Source organism: Bactrocera latifrons, unplaced genomic scaffold (assembly GCF_001853355.1).
Source record: "Bactrocera latifrons isolate USDA-ARS-PBARC rearing strain unplaced genomic scaffold, ASM185335v1 scaffold_312, whole genome shotgun sequence".
In the NCBI taxonomy this organism is placed as follows: Eukaryota; Metazoa; Arthropoda; class Insecta; order Diptera; family Tephritidae; genus Bactrocera; species Bactrocera latifrons.
The window spans coordinates 292,067-316,559 of record NW_017536764.1 but is presented as its reverse complement, the minus strand read 5'-3'; the positions used below and the strand labels follow the sequence as shown (position 1 = coordinate 316,559).

Below are 24,493 nucleotides of genomic sequence, written 5' to 3'. Positions count from 1 at the left end.
CTTTTTAGTAGTACTATCCCTCGGGAGGAGGACCAGTGGTAGTTTGCCACTTATCTTCTCCATTCTCCGGGATGAAACTATTTTTCCTTTTCCCCACCCCTCTGCCGTTATTTGCAGAAGAGTCTGTTTGGCTACCAGACCGATGACCAGATGAAGCGGAGTAAGTTCAAGGAGAACCTCCAGTGCCGCCGTTGGACAGGTTCGCATTGCACCCRTCATRYAGACACAGGCCAGCCTCTGCAGCTTCAGTAGTTGTGTCCTAACCGATTTTTGCGACGCTACTGAGGCCCAGGCTACCGGAGTTTGTAACACTGTAATTTAATTGAATTGAACTCTGTAATTAACTCTATGCACAAAAACAGTAAGAAATTTACTTGTGCCAACGTTTTTCCAATCCTCGAAGCAGGTCCTAAAGTCAATTTCCGAAATAGTCCTCAAGACGTGTGGCGATTCACGTTTAATCTCTTCATTTGATTTGGTTTCCCCGGAACTGATACGAGTTTTCTTGGGCCTAAATGGTCTTTGAAAATTTTTTCCATAAATCGCTTCGGTATTCCATCGGTGCCAGTAAAATTTCTGACTGTTAATCGTACCATTTTTTTTTTTTTTACTTTAGTGATGTTTATGGTCGTCCTGAACGTAGTTCGTCGCCAACACGTTCTCGGCCCTCTATGAATAATTTGTACCAATCTAAGACATTTACTCGCTAAAAACAATTATCACCGAAGGTCTTTTTCAAGATCCTGAATGTTTCGGCATCAGAAATTTGATTCCGCACAAAAAATAATTGTTAAATAATTGCACTTATCATAAAAATCGCCGAACGAACTTTATGTACTTCAGAAATACAAGCGTAAACTAAACGGTAATTATTATATTAATGTGACATTCAGTCACCGACAGTTATACAAACCTAGAAAAAAATATTTCATCGAATGGATTTTTGCGCGAATTAAAAATTAAAAAGTTTTACTATTTTTTCCCACAGTAGTATGTATAAATGATCAAATGATGAGCTGGGTCGATTTAGCGATGTCTGTTTGTATATACGCGAAATAGTCCTCAGTTTTTAAAATACTGATCTGAAATTTTGCAAACATTTTCTCTAGAGCTGGTCATTTGTCGGATTCGAGTGTGTAGAACCACTACAGCATAAGACTGACATACGACTGATCGGAACATTGACAATGTATCGCTACAATCTCTGAAGAAATTATTTAGATTAGACCACTATTGCATATTACTTTCATACATACTAAACAATCAGAACTATCGTAGAACTATAGCACATAGCTGTCATACAAACAAATCAAACGGAATGAAGTTTGTATATAGAAATTTGACAAAGTATCATCACGAAATTCAGCACAGTTTACACTGGTAGACACATAATTTGTGACATGATTTTTTTTTAGTTGTTTCTACTGATTTTTGGTACCCTGAAGTCAAATCTGAAAACAGAATCACCCACTGATATTCTGTAACCTGCGGCTTTAGATTTTATAATATATAAAATTTCATTATATTGTATCATCTTATATTTTCATACGATCAGGGACTTATCCGGTTTAGACCGGTTCTGCCTGCTTGTTTGAAATAAACAGAACGATCATTTTATTTTACAAAATTTATCAGTAGACTAACGGTGTCCGATTCGGTTACGTGTTCTATGTTTGGATAGCAAACCATTTTTGAGTTTACATTCTTTTACGTTTTTGAAATTACTGTGTTTAAGATTTTTAGGTACAATGCCTAGGCAGTGCGTAAATGGTGCCAAAAGTTTTTGTTATGTGTGCGGAGAACCAAAAGGTTGAAATCGTAAAATGCCCTTGCAGTGCCAATGGTTTCGAGAGAACCTAAAGACCATGTTACAAACGGCAATTTTTTCTTCACGAATATTAAAGGTATTGGACCGAAAACTAAACCACCAGCTTTAAGACCTGTCAGCGAATAACTTCCTATTCCAAAAGCACCAGAATCTTGGAGTCTCGATGAAGAACTAGAATCGACTAGCTTTTCAAGTGTTGTTACAGAAACCGCAAAGGAAAGGACAACCGATCCTTTATTTCATTTACCAGGGTGTTCGACAGTGCCGCATATTATTTCTTAGGATGAACTTAATGACTTAGTTCGAGATCTAAGCCTTTCAAAATCGTAGTCCGAACTTTAGCATCCAGACTAAAAGGCTGGAACCTTCTCCAAAGTGATGTAAATATTACTTTTTACAGAAAAAGGCCGAAAGACCTCACAAATTACTTTCTTCAAGAAAGGCCTCTAGCATACTGTTCAGCAATTAACCTTTTGTTTAATGCGCTAGGACAGAAACATGATCCACGTGTTTGGCGGCCATTCAGTGATTCCTCCAAACTTCTTTTTAAGTCGGTAATTTCGGTATTGTTTTATAGCGGTGACAAATATCCATCGTTGCTCTTAGCTCATGCGGTTCATGAAGGAATCATATGAGATTTTGAGAGTTTGTTTAGAGCACATTCGTTATCATAAGAGTGATTGGGCAATATGTGGAGACCCTTCTTCTTGGAATGCTACTAGGATATACGAAGTATTGTTGTTTCCTTTGTTAATGGGACATCCGTGCGGGATACTGTCATTTTGTACAGAAGCAGTGGCCAGTACGTCAGGCACTCACTCCGGGGCAAAAAGACGTTACCAGTGAATATCTAGTTGATCCTAAAAAGGTATTACTGCCTTTGCATATTAATGGGTTAATGAAGAATTTTGTTAAGGCAATGGACAGAAATGGAAGAGGGTTCTTGTATCTGAATAATAAATTTGCACGTCAGTGAAACAAAAATTAAGTAGGGCATATTTGTGGGTCCGGAAATAAGGGAACTAATGAAAGATAAAACATTTGAGAAAAAGCTCAATGAAACTGAACTACGAGCCTGGAGTGCTTTTAATTTTCTTGGAAATGTGAAAGCTAGCAATTATTAACTACTTATTGCTTATAAACAAATGGGTTGCACCATGTCCCTTAAAATTCACTTTCTGGACAATGCAAGTGGAGTGCCAGTTTGCTTCCCGAGTACTGCTGGACATTGTTAAATGATACTCCAAAAACAAAATATCGCCGAAAAACATCGACAGTAACATTTTAACTTACTCTTTGGTTAATAAAATAATATAACACTAACATATCTACCCGTGTTTTTTTTTTTTTTATAAAAAATCGTCATTTCAAAAAATTATAGGTGAAGATATCTGTAGCTATTTCTGCATTTGTAACAGTTTTTACATAATAAACACTTTGTTCTGTTCATGTCACAAAACAAGTGGATTTTTGTTTTCCGGATTACTATAACATATACATAGCTGTCATATGCCATAAACCGACCGATCAAAATCAATTTCTGGTACAAAAAGTTCAAAAGGTATTCCAGCTTCAGGGCAACCGAGGCATGTTTACTCCAGCTTTGTTTAAGCATTTAAAAAGCTTCGTCATTATTTCGCGGCTTTCTGACCAAGATCTCGTTGCACCATTGCCCATACGTTTTCAATTCGGTTGATATCAAGACTTTGTTGAGACCTGCTCAAAACTATCCTTGAAGTGTGTTTTGCGCCATTGTCAGGCTGGAAAATGTAATGGATTGGTATATTTCAAGGTATTGATGTTGATCCATTATCCCTTGAACATGTACAATTGGTCCAACACCACGACAGGAAAAGGCCTCCCAAAACATAAAAGATCCCCTCCATGTTTGCCTTACATATCTTACATACCATATTCTCTATCGGATTGTAATAAATTTATCTTGCATTCGTCACTCCAGAGTAATCTATTCCAGTATTGGGGATTATTTTTATTATCCAGTCTTCTGATGCACTGGTTTTTGTGTTCTGAACATTTTGGCAGGTTTTGTGCTTTGTTTTTGAATGTCTCTAAATATCATTTTTTTGAAGTACATGACATTTTTTTGCACAGTTTAATAACTACAACGTATTTAATTATTGTCACCTTTTCGAAGTATACTTTATCGCTAAATTAAAAAAAAAATCGAAAATATAAAGTAAAAACTCCGTTCTAATTGCGTGGCCAGCCAAGAAAGACAAAACGGAAAATATTTTAATTTTTTTCAATAATCAATCAGCAAAAAACCGCTGATCGCCTACACCATGAATAACGGTACTCATAATTTACAGTGCTCGTCTTATAAAAAGTATACAAGAATTGAACTTTCTTGATTTTTCATATCGTTTCTGATTATAAGGTCACCACTGTATTCGTAATTAATATTTTTGTATAAATAATATAATATTTTAAGTATAAATAGAAAATTTGCTTAATGTATGTATGTATGTGTATATATAGTATAATTGTCACATAATAATTTGCTCAATAAATATCTTTAATTTTTTTTACAGCTAAACGGCATCATTGCGCAGCTTCAAAATGTCTCGCTTTGGATTGCGAAGCAGTTCGGATATCTTCAAAGTCTCTGAGGAGCAAACAAATCGCAAGAAAATTGGTCCCGACAGCAAAATGTCATCTAAACGAAGTTGTCAGAAGAAAAAGAAACTTATTTACTTGGATAAAGATGAGAGATTGAACGAGTCTTGTACTCAAAAGGAAGAAAATAAGTCCACGGTTTCTATTATGTGTAGTTTGCCTCTGAACCGATTAAGTGGATTTATAGAGAAACTTAAAACAAACAATTTGAGTTTTGAAATTAAAAACCAATATAGTAATAAAAGTTCCCATAACGAAGAAAAAGAAGTAGATGGAAACAATTTGTGTAATAAACAATCTACTGGAACTGTCTGTGACAACGTTGGTTCAAATCATCAGGAATTCGACGACTGTACTTCATCAGTTGAAGAAAGTGTAAGAATTCTTTGCTTGTACTGTGATAAAAAGTTCACGTCCTACAAAATGCAGCTGAAACATGTAGAAAAGTTTCACATTCAACATAAGAATCGCAGATGTAGTGGCCGCAACTCACAAGTGGCAGTACTAAGCGATTCAAAGAAACAGCGAGGAGATCCATGCGGCATCGTAGTAGCCAAATATCCAGGATGTACATACTGCAAACGATCTAGGATTAATCAAATTGAGGCATCGATTAAGGATTTAAACGATCTTTTTATTCATTTCGTTGATTGCCATCCGGACAAATATTTTGGATGTAAAGCTTGTGTACAACGCTTTCCACATATTTCCAAATTGTCCCAACATATGCAAACCATTCATAAGGATATACCACATTTCACTGATGATAGTTTAAAATGCAAAGATTATGATTTAACTATATCGGAGAAGGAGGATGCTGAAAAGAGCTGTCGAGATAAATTTAAAATGTCAAAACCACGTTGTTCTAAAGCACAAAAGAATGCTAATGCTATTAGCATTCTGACTACATCTACTGAGGACGCTATCCCCACGAACTCCAATACAATAATGGGTGCTGAAGAACCAATTTTATCTAGATTAGGACTAGCACAAAATCGACTACCTAATAGCAGAAAAGGTATTCGTTCACGAAAAGATAGCATCCTCTCAGACTCAATACTGAAGCCTGATCAGCCATCTGTTTATATGACAGCAGTCAAAGCACGTAATAAATCTGGAAAAAATGCAATCAGAGAGAGTGGTGATGCCGAGGTGGTTTTTCGTATGCCGACAAGAACGGAAATATTGTCCAGTGTATTCGATGAAAACTTTTACAGAGATGTTGTTTCAAATGTTCGACATAATCTATTATATTTTTTGGATGGGAAGCTTTCGGGAAATGTGGGCAGTGTCATGAATATGAATTCATCTATTTCTTTGATTAAACATCAAATACCAACTATTAGAAGTACGTTGGCTGAAAGTCCCATTGCCCCAAATGATCGAAATAATATAGATAGTGAGATTCATGCTGCCACGAGTCTGTCAACAACTACAGCGTTTCCAACGCTCTTAACTGCAGAACAATATGGTGGAGATGCAGTTTTATCCAAAATTCGGAGACCACATACAAAGCATTCTTGGAAGTGGAAATGGGATAGTGTAAAAAAATTTAAGTTAATAAATGAAGGTGGAAAAATAGTAAAGAAAATGAAGCAACCAATGTTGGGCCTGCGCGATTTATCTAAACTGGATATGTGGACTCAACTGTCTATGCGTCGAAAACACGAAATACAGCAATATATTTTAAATGTTGATTCCCATTCGAATGAAAGTGTACGTGAAGAAAAGCAACGAATAAATGAACAACTTAATTATATTTTGGACATGCGCTTATTACCTCACATCATCTTGGAACAAAATGAGCAAGCAATAATCAAAATCGAAAATGATGAATTCGGAATATTATCCCATATGCCAAATAGTGAGGAAGATGGAGCATATAACATTTTGACTCAATCATTTGTCGATGAAAGCTTTTTTTCCATACTTCAACTTTCACCTAATCACGAACCTCATTTTAATCGAACACAGTTTGTATTAAGTGGAGAATGGGCACGGCCACGTTGCTATCTATGTATGTGCTGTGGCGCAAAGTTCGAAAAGTTGAAATCATTAGAGGAGCATAAAATGTTTCGCCATTCGCATGTTCTTTCCACGCACTATGAGGTTGTTGGGCGCGAGTTACTGGCAGGAAACTCGCTATGTCACTTATTTATACCTAATAGAGCACTCAGTTATTATGGCAATGAAAGTTACAATAACTCGAATATTGTACGTAAAATTGGTTGGAAAAAGAATGAGTTGATTCACCTAAGTCGAAGATTATTAACGGGTTCAACAGGAGATGATGACTCTTCTGATAGTATACAATCGACTTTGAATAGTTGCACTTTAAATGTTTACAGTGCTAAACATAGCACAACCACAGATGAGTGTGACACTGACACCAAAACCACCTTAGACATTAACACCGGATCACCATCTAATAGTATGCAATCGTCGAATTCTCTTTTCACAGCACCGTCGAAAATGCATCTCAAATATAAGGATGCAGCTTCAATTTCTACAAAATGCTCCAAATGCTCTCGCAGGTGTAATGGAACGTTGGATTTGTATCGGCACATGTTAGATTGCTCAGGTGATTATATATGGTCTTTAGCGAAAAAACGAAAATACCGTTATTATTGTGGATCGAAAAAACGACGCTCATGGAACAAGCATAATTTCGCGGAGTTACGCAAAAAGCCTCAAAAAATCTCAAAACCATCGCCGCCATCAAATGACACTGAAGAAAGCATTTCTTCTTCTAAAGTTAAAACTCCATCAAGACAGCGTCCTAGTGATGGTAAGCATGCATGGAGACTAGATATATTGTATAAATAATTTTTGTGTTAGAAAATGTTTCTTCAATAGTAGAAAGATAGTATTCAAAGTCAGTTTTATACTCTCGCTACATGTAGTAATGGATGAGAAGACGAGTTGTGAGCCGGGTGTCTGTTCATTCATTTGTGCAAGCTCTAACTTGAGTAAGAATTGAGATATTAGTATTGCGGTATTTTTTTGAATTTTCAATTGTTCATAAAATTTGTTTTGATGACTCAGGCCCAGCTCTTAACCGATGCTACGGCTACTACTAGGGCGGTCTCTTTCGACCAATGGAAATGGTGGAAATGGAAACCGTATCGGGTCCATAAATTGCACAAATTTTATTGGCGGCTTAAGATGCATTTTTGCTTTTATCGTAGTAGTACTGTAAAATATACCGTATTTTTTCTTTATTTTGCTCCATGTTTGCGACGCTATATCTCACGAACGACTTAAAAGAAACGACAATCAATGTTAGCGCGTGAAATGAGCTTTCCAAAAAGGTACAGCATGACCCGATGTGACGAATAAAACTACGAATGGCATATATAACAGTCAGTATATAAGGCATTAGCAAATCAAATAGACGTATAAAATTGGATATAAGTACATAGGTACTACATTTTAACTCGGGAATGTGTAAAGTCGGTCCACAAAATTACCCCAGCTTCCATATACCATATATTATGACTAATATTTCAATCAGTATGTGAGTTATCTTGTCAAAATTACGTGGGAATATGTTCTCGAGTATAACTGAATAATGCCAAAATTTTAATATACGCTATAAAGTGCTTAGGGCATCACCTTTCTTTAAGTTTATTAAAAAAATTGTGGTTTAGCGGTGAGTGCGAATGGTATAAACCTTGATATCCCTCATTTAGTGATTTTCATCTACTTGTTGACTTTTCTTTTATATACTAAACATTTAATTAAAACTAGTATATAGTGTATATCATTTGAGCTAATTAAGTTCACTTTAATAGCGGGTTTTTCAATCAGAGCGCTACAAAAGCGCTAAACCAATAATAAATAAAAGTTTATTAAATAAAACTAAAACCCAAAATGTAACGTAAAAGTAGTTTTTGACAAGTTCTTACGAGAATTATTTTTTCTCTTCTTTTAGCTGAATCAATTAAAAAGATGCTGGAAAACTTACCGCCGAAACGCATTTGCAAAAAAATATTCCCGGCGTTGACCAAAACAAAGAAGTCGAAGTTTATAACGAAACATAAGATATACAGTAGTCAAGGAAGACTTAGATCTACACGGGCTAGACAAATTTCAAAGCTATCAAAATCCAAAGTAAAATTTTCCAATAAAACTACGAAAACTAAAAAAAGATTGCATCATAAATCAGACAAAATGCTCTTGAAACACAAGCCCAAAAATTTACTTAAAGTGGATAGGAGTACAGAGAGTAACGACGATATAAATGGTTTTACAAGTAATGTAGAAAATGAAAATCATAGAAAAGCTCAAACTTCTAGCAATATTTTACCTCAAGTCGATGCATTCTCTCATAAATGCGATGTGATTAATGAAGAAACTGTTTTGGAAAAATGTAATACGCCATATGTTGTTGAAAGTACAGACGAACCATCAAAAAATTCAACAGAAAATGCCACAATTCCGATTGAGAGTAGAGTCTGTGACAGCTTACGTTCAAATAAATTTGGGCAACAAACAGATTTTCAAAAATTGACGACTCTAGATATTTCGGTAAACAATGAGGCCAAAAACAACTCACAATATATTGATAATGTTACCTGCAATAAGAAAAGAAGTAAAAAAATCAATGACTGTATTGCGATGCTGACAGGCAAATTGGAGGAAAAACTAAAGACTGAAAAAAGTTCATTAAACAAAGATGAGTCATGCATAGAAAAAGAAATTAACAGCGAAAGCAAAAATAAGTTAAGCAATGAATCCAAAACACCTAAGAGAAAAGCACTTTCGCGAAAAATAATAAAAGTTGACAGTATACCCTCCCAATCTTCAATAGCTAAAGTCGAGGCAATACTGCAAACTACAGCCACCACAGCACCAAGTATATCTATATCTACTTCAATCGTAGAAAATGCGTCAAATGCAAAAATGTTAACAGTCGCAACGTCAACAGTGACAATAACCACATGTAAACCAACGGTTCAAAATAATTTAAATTACCTCCCGAAACCAGCAAATATAAATCTGTTGCAAGAAAATAATAAATATTCTTTGTTAAATAAACAGTCCACGCAATTAGTATCAACCAATTCCGGTTCGGTTTTATCCGTATTGCCACCAATATCCTTGGTTTCATCTAATGCTACTTCATTATTGCTGCCAAAACCACCCGTACCGTTAGTCGTGGAAAAAAAGAAAAAAACAACGCCAGTAATGCTAAATACAAACACAATTGCTGAATTGGTGCCTCCGTTTCCAGCACTGCCACTTAATCTTCCATTGCAAGCTATACAAGTCCATCCAACACCTATACCGCCGTTGCCCCAGCCGCCTGTCTTAACAGTATTACCACAGCCACCTCTTCTATCAACGCCGGTGCCTATCGCTCCTGTTGTACCTGTTGCTCCTATGGCGCCCATTGTACCCGTAGCACCAATGACACCTATAGTGCCTATTGCGCCCTTATTTAATTCGGAACCACTCAATTTATCCAATACGAAAAATATAAAAAAACCAAATGTAAACGAATTAGTTTGTTTACCTCCATATCGGGGTGGCATACCTATGAGAAGACAAACCATTTGTGGTTTTGAAGCTAGAAATTTTATTCTGGAAGATGAACCTTTAGACCTCTCTAAAAAATGTAACAAAGATCAATTAAAGGATGTAACGCCTGTGATGCCACTCCTACCTATTATTAAGCCCATGGAGGTCCATAATATTCCTCCTATTGGCATGAATATGGCTCTTGCGTCACATCAAGATGCTGTTTTAAATAAGCAATTCTATTCGAATCTTGAACTGCTAAAGATTCCACAAATACGCAATCCTGGAAATTCGAATAGCAATGAAGTGAGTTTTGTTAATTCAATCTCAAAATGTCCGGCTAAAAAACGTAATGTAGGTAAAAACAACAACGAACCGACTTTAAAGACAGAAACCTCAAATAGAAATAAGGGCAATAATAAAGAAGCTTTATTGAACAAAAAGGATCATTTAATGAAAGGAAAAAACGCTCAAAAAATGGATGATGAAGTTATTAATCATATCGATGATGCTATAAATTCGGTAATTAATGCTGTTAAGGCAAGTTTGCCAGATAATGAGGATGATGTTGATGGCAAATCTATTAAGTGCAATAAAAATATTGATCAAGTGCAACCAGTAAATCTAATACCTCTAGCTAATCAGAGAAAAGCGGTTCAGACAGAGCTCCCTACAACGTCGAATCAAATTCTTATGACGCATTTACCATTGACTGAAACATCCTTAAACGTGCAAAAGTGTAACGAAGAAGTAACGACAAATACAAGTGGTAGTTCAATGAAGCCTTTGGTGCAACTACCTCAAAAACGTTACGTTCGATCGAAAACTGTAGATTGTCGTCCAAATGCTTTATCAATTGCTCCAGATAACACATCAGATAATTTGCTACATCAAACTGAGTTACCCGTTGTTGAGCTTAACGTAATAGCCGCAACAACTACAAACATTGTTTCTAATATATCGGAATGCTCAAAAAGTATCAATGTTATGCCTGAAGATAAACTGGAGATCCCAATTATAGACTGTAAAACGAAAAGTTCAAGCTGTGAAACCTCTTTTCAAAACTGCGAAACAGTATTATGCCAAAAAACAAATAACGATTTAAGTGTTTCAAATGAAACGCACTTAAATGATAAAGAACCTTCAAGTCTTCCGTCTGAACCACATAAGAAATGCATTTCTCCCGCAGTCGAAGTTTCGAATGAAATAAATGCAAACATTACAACTGAAGAAAATATGAGCAACATTAATAATACGTCATCTGGCTTCCATAGTTGTGGACAAGTCGATAGCACCGTGGAAGCTACGAAGAAGCAGAGACGTCGACGTAAAAATGAGTTAGCTGCTATTGTGGCTGACCAACTTCTGGAAAGCTTTAAAATTGATAAAACCCGTCGTGATAATCTTAAAAAGTTGGAAAATTTAGCATATGAGAAGAGTGAGGACCTGTTTGTTACAGGGATGTTATTAATGTCAAGTACAAAGAGAATTGTTACATGTGCTAAAACCGATCAACTAAGTAATGATGTGAACTCGAATAAAAATACTGATAGCGTAAATCGGCAAAGGCATGAGCAAGGCAAAACCAAAACAGCCAAGGTGAAACACAAACAAAATGCTAATAACAATAAAACCATCCAGCTTGCAGACATAATACCAGCTCTCGTGAATACAGACAATGGTCCGAATGAGAAATGCAGGGACGATAAATGTGCTTTAAATAAAAGAACTAAAAAACGACAATCACGTAGCAAAGGCAAACCATTGGACAACGAGAATATAAGCAAATTAAAATCATCACTTGAGTCATTTTCTATTGGTATAGAAAAGCAGCTTACAGAATTAGAAGCTAGAAACTCAACTACTATTAACGTTCCTGAAACAAAAGTATTAAATACTTCCCCAGTTTCTATGAGACTATCTCTTCTAAGACCAAGTATACTTTCTTCCAATATCGAGTCGAATTTGAATGAACAAAAAGCGCTCACTATTGAAAGTAAAACTGCAATTTCCAGCCGTGATCCGCGCCTCAATAAGAACATACACAAAAATGAATTTTCTGAAACGGCACCAGCGGAAAAAGATAAGAATTTGGAAGAAATAGGTGATGTTGAGGAAGATAATTATCTTACAGAAATCGCGAAAAACGTAAACGAGAAGATAATGTCTTCAGAAAACGAAGAGTTTATGTTTGTAAATGACGGCTTTGAATTAGCTAATGAACTGCAAGATGATTCAAATAGCAAATTTTATAGCCGTCCACCAACATCTATGAGTGTCCGAAGTGCTCCAAACTTTAACGATGATCGCTCGAATTTTGGATCTATTTGTGATGAAAATACGAATACAGAAGTAATGGATATGGATTTAGAAGACGAAATGAGTGTGTATACCAGTTACTCACAAGATGTAGGAAGAGGTCGTGGCAGAAGAAGGCGTCGACGAAGAAGTATTTTGTTAAAACGGAGACCAAAAAAACGTGTAACTCATGACAGTTCGGCAGAAAAATTCGAGTGTACATTGTGCAAAAAAATCTTCTATTCACTGAACTCATTGACGAAACACAACATGACATTAGCCCATGTATCAAAATTATCTGCACAAGAGTACCTATTATCGAAAAAAATGGAGAACACATCAGTTCAGATTGAACCCACCAATAAAGATACGCAAAACTATATTCCAACTGACTCCACAGTTTCTCGAAAACCAGCGGACAACAGTGATATAAATCGAATTTCTGAATTGAATGATACTGATCTTCCACATACCAATTGCTTGGAACAACGGGTTCATACTGTCAATGTCACGGGAAAAAGGGAACTTTTTGATACTGGCAAAGGTAAACCACCTTTTAACAATGCGCCACGCTTGAATCTCAATCCAGATGAGCGATTGTTTTTCGAATGTTGTAACATATTGAAAGGGGCGGAAACAACCTGTGTAAATAATGTCGAAGATAGTGATATTGGCGGTGCATTTGATTACAACTTCAAAGACAAAAGTCCAGTATGCATGATCCCAAGCAGTACATTCAAATCTTTACCTGGTGAAATCTCCAAAAAGCAGATGACAATAGAACCAGTAAGTGGCAAATCCAAAATCCATCAACAAGAATTTAGAAGTCCCTCTGTTCAACAGCCGACTATTTTGAACAAAGTGGGGCCCACTACTTCCACTCGAGATCAGTAAGTATAATTATTATGGACAAAGTGCATTTGTCTAGTATAATTTACAAATTAGAAATTTGTATTTCCAATTATATTTTGTTTACTAATGTTTTCTTTTTTTTTTGCCATTGCACAAACTATTTTACTGCTTATGAAAAACTATAAATATTCCTTTCTTCAGCACAAATCTTACCAAAGCTGGAATAATGAGCTCAATTTTTTCACTAATGTTTCCAATTTAAGATTCAAATGATTTGTTTAATATTCATGGAACTTATATTTTATTTTCGTAATTTCGAAAAAAAAAAACTTCAAACTGGTGGTTAAAGGAACTGTTAAAATTTTACTTAGCATATATTTTTCTTTGGTGATTTCGATTTCTTTAAACAAATCATTTAATAATTTAGTACTTTTAATAATACTACACGAATATAAACTAAATTTGGTGCAAACTAAACAAAATTTCGTCCGGTGGTTTTAGTTTATATCTCACATATTTTAATAGAAGTTCTTGTTGCGCAGCTCAGTATTTAAATTGTTTGGTCATGATACGTATCCTAGTATACTCAGATCAGTAGTATTATACAACGTACAATTTTGCTTCATACTAGGTCAGTATAGTAAAACCCTCAAAGGGTTTGGCGTTCGTATGTGTCAGTTTTTTTTATGACCTTTTAAATTTTTTCCTTATCTTGATGTTTTTTCGCTTAGTTGTAACATTTTGGCAAAAAAAAAAAAACAATTTCCGAGAATGCTCTTAACATCCTTGGGACAGAAACATCGTAGTTGTTAGAACGATTCTTCCCAACAAGCCTTCTATTACTTCTTTGATTGCCTGCCATGCATTCAATTCAGCGTCAATTAAAATATTGTTGAATGCGTCACTTTTAATCAGCTTTTGTATATCTGGACCATTTAGTACGCCTGATTGGAAAAAATTAATTTGTTAAGATGGAAAACCACGGAAAATAAGGAAAAAATTTAAAAGGTCATAAAAAAACTGACACATACGAACGCCAAACCCTTTGAGGGTTTTACTATACTGACCTAGTACCACCACCCTGACTTGGAATTTCTCACCCCCAGATTAGCTGTTGTACTGTGTAATAGTTTAAAATTATGTAATCAGAAATCCACAACTAAGTTCTACGAATTTTAAGTAAGGGGTAAATCTAAATTAATAGCTTTTTTTTTATAACTTTTTGTCTGTGATCAACGGAGTTACTATGTTATATTTAATAAAGCTTTTTGGGTTTTTTCAGACGTGCTGCTTCTCCTAACTATTCCGCCGTTTCTCAGTTTTCAGCGGTAACTAATGCAACGTCTAGATTTAAAACTAAAGCTGCAATGAAAGGTTATGAAAATACTAATGTGGACTTATCAATGTGTAAGGAATTGGAAGCCAAATCGCCAGCTGTATGTAAACTGACAGAATTAGCTGAAATCGCCTTGGGAAATGAGAAATCAAATTCTCCAGAATTTACCTCCATATCAAATAACCAGGAAGCCTCCATATATAGGCGGTTAGCAAGTCGAGAATACATAACATCGTCAGTCGCAGTTGATAATCCGAAAAATTGTATTGACGGTAATGACAATGCAGATCGAATCAAAAGTAGTGAAGCTCAAAGTTCTACATCATCGAAAACCATAATGCATTCTTCCAAAATAAAATCTGTAGTGGGAGAACATAGTAAAGAAGCCTGCAAAAAAATTGTTATACCTGAGAGGCCGTTCAAAAATATCGGTCTCGAGGAAAAGGAAACAATTACTTTTCAAAAGCCCAAAACAACTGTTAATTTGCTAACAGATGATAACAGTATTTCTACAACTAGCTACTCGGATCGTGATGATTTTGATTTTGCTTCTTTGAGTTGCGATGAAGAGCCTAGCCCAAAGGTGAGTACCGAAAGAAATATCAAAGATAACTCGGATAGTAGTTCTAGTCGAGCAACAGCTAAAACTTTTGAGAATAAATCACTCATAATGGATCGCATATTTAAGAATATGGGTACGAAAGCAAAAACATCTGTCAAAGTACAAAGTATAGGCATCCAGAAAGACCCGTCACCCAAAGCTGATATCAATCAATTGTTTGATGAATTACGTGGTGATTGTGGTCCTAAAGTAAAAGGATCCGAGAGCACTTCAAAAAAGCATACTAGTTTAGATAGCTCTGAAAACTTGCAACTTAAACAAAGACAAACAGTCTCTCAAACAGAAAGGCCATTATCGTTTACTCGTGGATCGAAAGAGAGCCGAAAGAAATCTAATGTTGCTTCGAAAAGCCAGAAAGAAATAACGAGACTGCAATCGGAATTAGGTATGAGTCAGGAAGAGATTGTCAAACTAATTAACGAAGGGCAGAGAAAATCGAAAAGACGTTGTGCGACAAATAGACCAAAAAAGTTGGTGGAAATGTGGAGTTCAGATGAGTATGAGGAATTTTTGTCTACGAAAGATATAATTGCCTTAATAGAGGAGAAGGAAAAGCAAGAAACCCGAAAAAAACGAAAGACCTCGAATCACTTAAGTCCATGCAACAATAAGAATAAAGTTATTGAAACTCCTAAGCTAATAACTGGTAGGAGAAAAAGTGTAAGGTGTGTAGCTGATAATAAGGAAAGACATATAGAGGCCTCTGTAGAGTTGCAAAATTATCACTGCAGTAAATCGAAGGCTCAGAGCAATCATGTACCGATACATTCCTTGGAGAATAAAGGAAAACATACTCGTAGTTGTACAACAGTTGACAGCGATATTAAACTTAAAAATAATATTAGTAGCGAATTAAACCATAAAAGTACAACTAATCGCCTAAATAATAAGAAAAAACGGTTGGCTAAAGCCAGTTCCGAAACTGTTGTACCCAAATCGTTAGCAGTAATTGGAGAAAATAAAAAGGAGTCAAAAATGGAATCCATTTCCACAGAAAATGCTAAAGATATGCGGCAAGGGAAGGAGGAAAAACTCGATAACAATTTATCAGATTTGAAGCAAATTAATTCTAGAACTAGGAGTAATAAAGAAAGAAAGCATGTTGAATGTAAGGAAATTGTAAATAACACAAAATCATTACCTAGGGAACCTGGCACTAGAGTTGTAGTTAAAAAGAAACACACTAATAATCAAAGTTATAAGAATCGAAGAAAAAATCAATCACATCAATCGCCCCCACGTCGAAAACGTTTGGCATCTGAAAAACTGTACTACTGGTCGTCGTCAAGTGATGAAGATTTTGGTAAAATTAATGCGACGTGTGCCCAAGAGTTTGATGGCGGCGAACAATATCAAAAGCATGGTTGGATTGTAGGAGATTCTCATAAAAAATTAGTAACTTTACTCGCAATAGCAAAAGGAAATAAAAAAGTTGATAATAGTTGTGGAGTAAAGAAAAATGTTTGCAGGAAGAAAAACTAATGTTGAATAAGCATGTAAATATATAGTTTTAAAATTAAGCTAATGTTATATGTATAACGGATTTTTTATTAAATATATTTTTAAAATAAAGCCTAGCTTATGGTAATTTTTAAAAAATGTTGAACTTAGTTAATTGGGTTTTCATTGAATAAAAAGTTGTAATCTATTTTATTTTATATTAGATCTGAAACAATGTACTTTGCAATGGTTATATTGTATTTATTAAAGTTTTTGGGTTATGAGTTTGTTTAAAATACTGATAAACGAAAAGGAGAATGTTTCCTGGTAAGCAGTTGTTTTGCTTCTAGGAAGGGAACAGTTTCTCTAATATACATATATTGATAGCCTGGAAAGAGTACTTGTAACACCCTATAGGAAACACTGAAGACCTTAAAAAATATACACACGTGGCCACGTAAACCTTACCACCTCTTTTTTTTTTGCAATTACCGCGATTTAATTTATCAAATCTTTCTAAAAATTAGAATATATAAAGAAAAGGATACAGGAAATAATTTTAATTTGTAAACTATTCATTATAAAGAAACTATGAAAATAATAATTATCTTATATTCAAATAAGAACTTTTATTTTAATTTTTTATGCTAATAATTTTATTCACCTAACGGTTGTATGTATCACATAAAACTAAGTGAAAAAGATATAGGGTTATATATGTAATATATAAATATTTATATTGTATAAATTATCAAGGTGTCTCTCCGTCCGTGCAAGCTTTAACTTAAGTAAAAATTGACATATCTCGATAAAACTTGATAAGGGGGTATTTAGTACACAAAAATTACAAAATTAAAAAGTTCCTAGATGGGCGTAATCGGACCACGCCCACAAACCGCCATTAACCGAAACATCTAAGTGCCATAACTAAGAACTGAATTAAGCAGAGGATCACAGTAGCAAGGGGCACTGTCTAAAATTTTTTTTTAAAAAGTGAGCGTGGCCACGTCCTCGAACAAGTTTAATGCACATATCTCCTAAACCACTTAAACTACAACAACCAAATTTACCCAGCACCAATATTAGTATAAAACAAGAACTCCTACCGATAGTGTGAAAATGGATGAAATCAGATAAAACTCCGCCCACTCCCCACATAACAGTATTGTTGAAAACTACTAAAAGCGCGATAAATCAATAACTAAATGCGTCAGAATGGTATGACAAGATTTTATAGGGACCGGGGAAAAAACGGGACCCGACTGATCGATTTCGACAAAATTTGGTACGTGGAATTCTTTTTATATTTCTATGTAACATTGTGCGAAATCTGACAATAATCACACCTACTTCCCATTTAGCCAATTTTAAATTACACTTGATTCGTTCAGTTTCTAGTACATAAATCAAGAAGGAATTAATATGAAGATATAAAGAGAAATGTCCTTATTGTATGCCACATTATGACCAAAAATTGTTCAAATTCAACCAAAACTGTTCAAGCCGAATATTTGGATTCAAGTGCATATAGTTGACTTTCGTTCGAAAATATCTGTCAATATGTGAGATTTATAATTGATACAGTACTTGACTGACAATAGTTTGTCTGTATGTTAAAAATGGGTTGAATCGGACAATACTATCAACTCCCGTATACTATATATATACAATGATTTTCCTTTTTCTAACAAATCTTATGTGTCTGTCAGTGTATGAGTTATATAATATATAGTATATGTATATAAAAAATTGCTGGGTTTCGATCCTTAGGTTGACGTTTTACACAAAGTATTCCCTGCCTTTGATTCTTGTAAGTTGCAAGAGTATAAAATGTTCAGTTGCACCCGAACTTAGTCTTTCCTTACTTGTTTTCAGTTTGTTCTGTGAGCTTGGCCCTCAACACGGGCATATTGCTGTAATACAAACTGACCGATCAAAGCACATTCTCATATGAAAAACTCCTTTTTTATACTCTCGCAACAAAGTTACTAAGGAGAGTATTATAGTTTTGTTCACATAACGGTTGTTTGTAAGTCCTAAAACTAAAAGAGTCAGATATAGGGTTATATATTCCAAAGTGATCAGGGTGAGTACAGTTGAAATGCGGATGTCTGTCTGTCCGTCCGTGCAAGCTGTAACTTGAGTAAAAATTGAGATATCATGATGAAACTTGGTACACATATTTCTTCGGCTCCATAAGAAGGTTGAGTTCGAAGATGGGCAAAATCGGCCCACTGCCACGCCCACAAAATGGCGAAAACCGAAAGTGTCGTAACTAAGCCATAAATAAAGATATTAAAGTGAAAGTGGCAGAAAAGATCGCATTAGGGAGGGGCGTATTTTTTTTAGAAAAGTGGGCGTGGCCCCGGCGCCTACTAAGTTTTTTGTACATTTCTCGGAAACTGCTACAGCTATGTCAACCAAGCTCTATAGAGTCGTTTCCTTCAGGCATTTCCATATACAGTTCAAAAATGGAAGAAATCGGATAATAATCACTCCCACCTCTCACACTAACAAAAAACGTCAGAAACACTAAATTTTACGGAAGAAATGGCAGAAGGAAGCTGCCCCAGGCTTTTTTTAAAAATTGAAAATGGGCGTGGCGCCGCCCACTTATGGACCAAAAACCATATCTCAGGAACTACTCAACCGATTTCAATGAAATTCGGTATGTAATATTTTCTTAACACCCTGATGACATGTAATCGGTTAACAACCACGCCTTCTTCCAATATAACACTATTTTGAATTCCTTTTGATGCCTTCTCTGTATAATATGTATATACATTAGGAACCAAAGATGATAGCGGAATAAAACTTTACACAAATACGGTATTTGAGCTGAGGTATCCCTTGTGGAAAAATTGCCGTGAACTATAACTTTTCAAGGTCCCTGATATGGAACACGAAGAACTCAGTGCCTAACCTAATTTTTCACCGAAAATATCGGTAAATCTCTCAGATATTTTCACTTAATTCAGAAGGCATCATTTTTATTCTCTCGCAATAATGTTGCTAATAACGGTATAAATCGTCAGATATATGGTTACATATACCAAAGTGATCAGGGTGACGAGTAGAGTTGAAATCCGGATGTCTGTCTATCCGTCCGTGTAAGCTGTAACTTGAGTAAGAATTGAGACATCTTGATGAAACTTGTCATGCGAGAGTATAAAATGTTCGGTGACACCCGAACTTAGTCTTTCTTACTTGTTTTGTGAAGGATTTTATAGCTGAAGTTCAGGTTATTTTCATTTTCATACTTTTAAATTATTTAGATTAATGTAATGAAAGGAGTTATTCAAAACAATTCTGATTCTGATTTTCCAAGGTATCATAGAATCTGTTGTATTTCGTCTTTTAGAACATACGAAAAACCAATATTCAATAAGCTGTTTACTAATGTTACAAAACATGCAAATTAATATATTTGTAAGTATTTCTATTAATGTTTACATTAGCTCCGCTATTTCAGCTATTATTCTATTGGAATACTTTACAAATCTCTCAGCGATTATCTTGCATGCTTTGTTTCTGATTACTAAATGAGATGATGGAACATTACTATAAACTTTCCGTTTCCTGGGTCCCGGTAATTATGAAAAACGCATTTGAAGTGATTTTAACTTGAAGCTGAAGCAACGGTATAAGAAAAATACGAACGTCTATAATTGAATAATTGTCCAGAATTGGTCTGTTTAAATGAGTTAAGCAACAAATAATAAAATATAATCATACTTGCTCTTTAAATTCTTTATGAATTCTTCAATAATTTTACTTTCAAATTTACTTATGATTCAATTATATAAGGTTCGGTTAATAGCCCCAAAAATAACAATTTGTCAAAAGTAATTGGATCCATAATGGCAAAATTAACCGTTTTCTTTGTAATTTGTTTTTATGATTCAAAAATAAACTTTTAAAAGATTTCACCGAATGAAAATGAGTTTTTAGAGCGATAACTGAATAGATTGTGAATAACACAAAATCATCGCAATGTCAACAGAAAATCCATAAGAAAAACACATCACAACTAATTTTTGAAAAGTCTTTTGTAAGAGAAAATGCGCTCCGTATCGACGATACATACACATATGTATGTAGCTAGGATAGAGATTTAGCTCACTTTCTTATTGTTTAATGCAATACTTAATAATGTTATAGTTAAAGAAGGTAAACCCCTTATATTACACAAAAGCTATTTATTAATTCACTAAAAACTAAAATAATTCAAAAACTTCGTTTCTTATAATAAATATATAATGTTTGGTTCAATTTACATTCCTAAGTGGAACTTAGGACAAGTATTTATTTTAAAGGATCTCTAAGGCAAAAAAAAAATATTATTAATAAGTGGCGGGAAATTTGTTTATATTATATTAGATTCACCATGGTTAATATTTTGTGAAATAACCGTTATTCTTAATCACCTTTGGCATCTGTCCAAAAGAATGGGTTCCATGCTTCCTCTACTCCTGCCCAAAGCTCGTTGCAATTTGTCATTTTTTTTGCTCAATTTTTCCTTTGACTTCATTCCACAAGTTTTGGATAGAGTTCAGATCTAGACGTTGCGCTTGCGAATCAATGAGTCTAATTATTGAATCCGTTTCGATCGAAAAACTTGAGAATTCGATCGAAAATTATTACATTGAAACCGTAACGAAAATTCAGTTTTCGATGCAGTTGATCTTACTTACCGACTCGATAAAATATATTCCGTGGCTAATAGGTGGTGCTTAAAATCGAAAATATTTGTCGAAATCTATCCGTTGATCAGTGAACTGCGTAAATTGGCAAAAATGGAGCATTTTGTAAGTATTTATGTAAGCAAATACCTGAGAACGCATTAAATTATGTTTTAAATGTCTAATTTAGAGAGAAGAAACAAAAATCAACCGACAAACTCAAATCACTCATATCCTATATGTGAGAATCATGACTACTGCCGGGATACTTAGCACAAACGTATCGTATTTGCATCTTGTGGTCGCACATCTACATACGAAAAACATATGTATATGTATATAGAATACTGACTGAAAAGTTAATTTTGAAAAAGCCTAACCACCATAACATTCATTCTTAAGAATCCTTTGCGGTTAAAATACAGATGTTTATCTCTTGACGGTGCCATTATCTTTACGTGAGTTCCATCAACTGCCATTGCCACACCAGGAATTTTTGATTTTCCAAAAAATATGTTTTTGCTTCTAATTCCTCGCTGGCGTTCATTTCATTGGAAATCCATCTTGAACATAGCCTGTACTCAAGAATGTTGAGTACTTCATCTAATAGAACACAAAATGTTGATTAGGCCATATTTACATTGAAGTCCTTTCCAATACAATGTTGATAACTGAATGTGACTAAGAAACGTAGACATGCAGAAAGTATTATTTTTGGAGAGAAAACCTTGTCTTTTGTCATTTCCAAATTCCTTTTGGCATTTCCCCAAAATGTATATATGTAAATGTCCTTATGTTGATCCGAAAATTTTTGATGAAACTGCGTATATACATGCATACACATGTATATAAAATGTTGTTTTTTTTTAGCTTAAATAGTTTAACTCACTTATAGTCATCCATTTCCAACACGTCTTTTGAAATATTCCTCAAATTTATGCGCTCACGACGAATGCTTACACTATTTTCATCATCATTATCACTTAAATATAATGCAATAGTATCCATTTTAACGCAGGTTATCGGCGGTATCAATGATCGCATGAACATTTTCGATCGAAAATTCTTTCCGCAACGAATTTGCTTTCGATGCGGATTCAGAACCAATAATTGGAAGTTTTTTTTTTTTGCGTTTGGCAGTTTTTGATTTCCTTTCCAATATGCTAAGGATTGTTATCGTGCATAAAAATCCAATTTATTGTTAGTATATTAAGATTCCAATTTTTCCGTATTCTCTTCGTAGTGGACAAACTCACAAACATTTCATTTTCCTCAACCGTACTTTGCGGTCTTTTTCATATATCTTGGATTGTCTTCTTGTTTTTTCTTTTGATGTACAAATGTTTTTCCATCAGAACCGTTTCATCCACAAAAACTATAATTTTCCACAAATTTAAATTTTAGCTTTTGATCTGTGACTATGACCGAATGCCAATCGGACTATAACTTTTTTTTTCGATAGTGGTGGTTTTTTTATGCTTACACGCCCAAATAAATTAACTTCGCCTAAATGTCTCCGCAATACTCTACTTGACACCTTTAAGCCAAACTCTGCAATGGATCAGTTTTACATTTTCTAACAATTATTTTGTCCTCATGGTGAGTTGTTTTGCGAGGAGGCGCCTTACACACTATGTTTTAAGATAACAGATTGGAATCACTCTTAACATTTTTGATGGCGTTGTATATAATTTTTCTATAACATTTCACTATATTAGCCATTTTTACTTGTTTTAGACCTTTACAAACCTAAATTATTTTTATTTTTTGAAATGCACAGTATTTTCATTTTGTCAATTAAATAAAATTTGTAATAAAATTAACTATTAATTTTGTTTCATCAAACACAACTAATGACCGAAAACTATAAATGCTCTAAATCGTTGTCCAATGAATTTATGACGAAATTTAACAAACGTATTGGCAACATCTGAATGGAAATGATAATGGTTATTTTCCTACGCATTTAAAAAGGCGTGAGAAGCAGTATTGATCTTCTAATAACAAATTTATGGATATCACAAAAGAAACTAAATGGAAAATAAATTAATGTATTATTATTACTTACATCTATATGTACAAGCATTTAATATCTCGCTTCAATTTTTTTTCAGGAAAACTATACTTACGTTGCTTTTACTAACGCGCTGTCAAAATCGAATATTTTAACCCTCGGCTTTGCCGTCGCGGCAATTAATTATAAATAAATAAAAAAGTACACGCATTTTCTTTAATATACTGCTCTTGAGCAGTTTCCTTCTATAGTACGTAACATACTCTCGCGTAAAGTACAAATTGATATTCTGTCGTCGTATAAGGGGTGTACAATTATCGATGTGTAAAGAGAGTTCTGTAACGGAAGTATTCATTACATCGGTTATGGGTACCTAGCGAATATGGAATATTTCTTGGAACAGAGATACGAGATTTTTATTGAAATCTTATTTCGTCATTTTTGTGGATGTTTGAGTTAACTTAGGCTAATACGCACAGTTTTTGTTCATTTAAAATTGCATTCAAGACAGGATTAGGGCGACTTGATTAACAAACAATCAAAACTTGTTTTTCAAAATATTTATTACGTAGCTTTTAACTTTTACATTTGGTATATCGGGAAAAATTTAAATTAATTTAAGCAAGCATTGGAATTTTTTCAGATATAATGGGCACGCAGGCTAAACATTGGATTAGCCATTTTAAATACAATACAATACTTCACATACCAACTAACAGCATTTATCCAATTGTAAGGGTAATAGAGAATATTTAAAGAAAATATTAGCAATGAGGATAGAATTTTTTGTTTTAGCCAATTTGTATTCTATCCAGCAGATATATCCATACGATTAAATCCCAATAAAAAATTACCAAGAAAAAGCATTTATAAACATTTTAATAAGAAAAAGTAAATGTATTTTATTCAAAATTTGTATAAGCACATGTAAAAATAAATGGAAGCATTTTTTAACGAAAGTAAAAAAGGAAGACGACTAATTCACGAATCATCTCTTAACCAATTAAATAAAAATTGTATAAATACTAAAATATCTACATATGTATATATTTAATTAACTGTAAGGCACTTTGAGAATTTTCATCAGTGTTAACCATCTTCGAGTTTTTGTAACGTATTGGAATAAATATTTTTCATTTCATTTACACATTATTATTGTGTAAAAAGATAAATGTAGGCAATAATTTACGTCATACAGGTAGTTACGTTAATATAGTATCCGGGTAAATATATTTTCAATTTTAATACTACAAAATAT

The 24,493-nt window shown here is 34.2% G+C and overlaps 2 protein-coding genes across 2 annotated transcripts in view; one reads left to right on the top strand and one right to left on the bottom strand.

The window, feature by feature from the left end:
• LOC108970877 overlaps window positions 1–16,663 on the top strand; it is a 21,485-nt gene extending 4,822 nt beyond the window's left edge. The window contains exons 2-4 of the mRNA XM_018936558.1: window positions 4,381–7,253; window positions 8,400–13,176; window positions 14,421–16,663. Coding sequence (XP_018792103.1) covers window positions 4,409–7,253; window positions 8,400–13,176; window positions 14,421–16,578 — 9,780 coding nt within the window. The 5' untranslated portion in view covers window positions 4,381–4,408 and the 3' untranslated portion in view covers window positions 16,579–16,663. The remainder of the gene's footprint in view (window positions 1–4,380; window positions 7,254–8,399; window positions 13,177–14,420) is intronic.
• A 7,541-nt stretch (window positions 16,664–24,204) lies between these two features.
• Window positions 24,205–24,493, bottom strand: part of LOC108970884 (protein TIS11) — a gene marked incomplete in the record, with an annotated part of 24,501 nt that continues 24,212 nt past the window's right edge. The window contains 1 exon segment of the mRNA XM_018936575.1: window positions 24,205–24,493.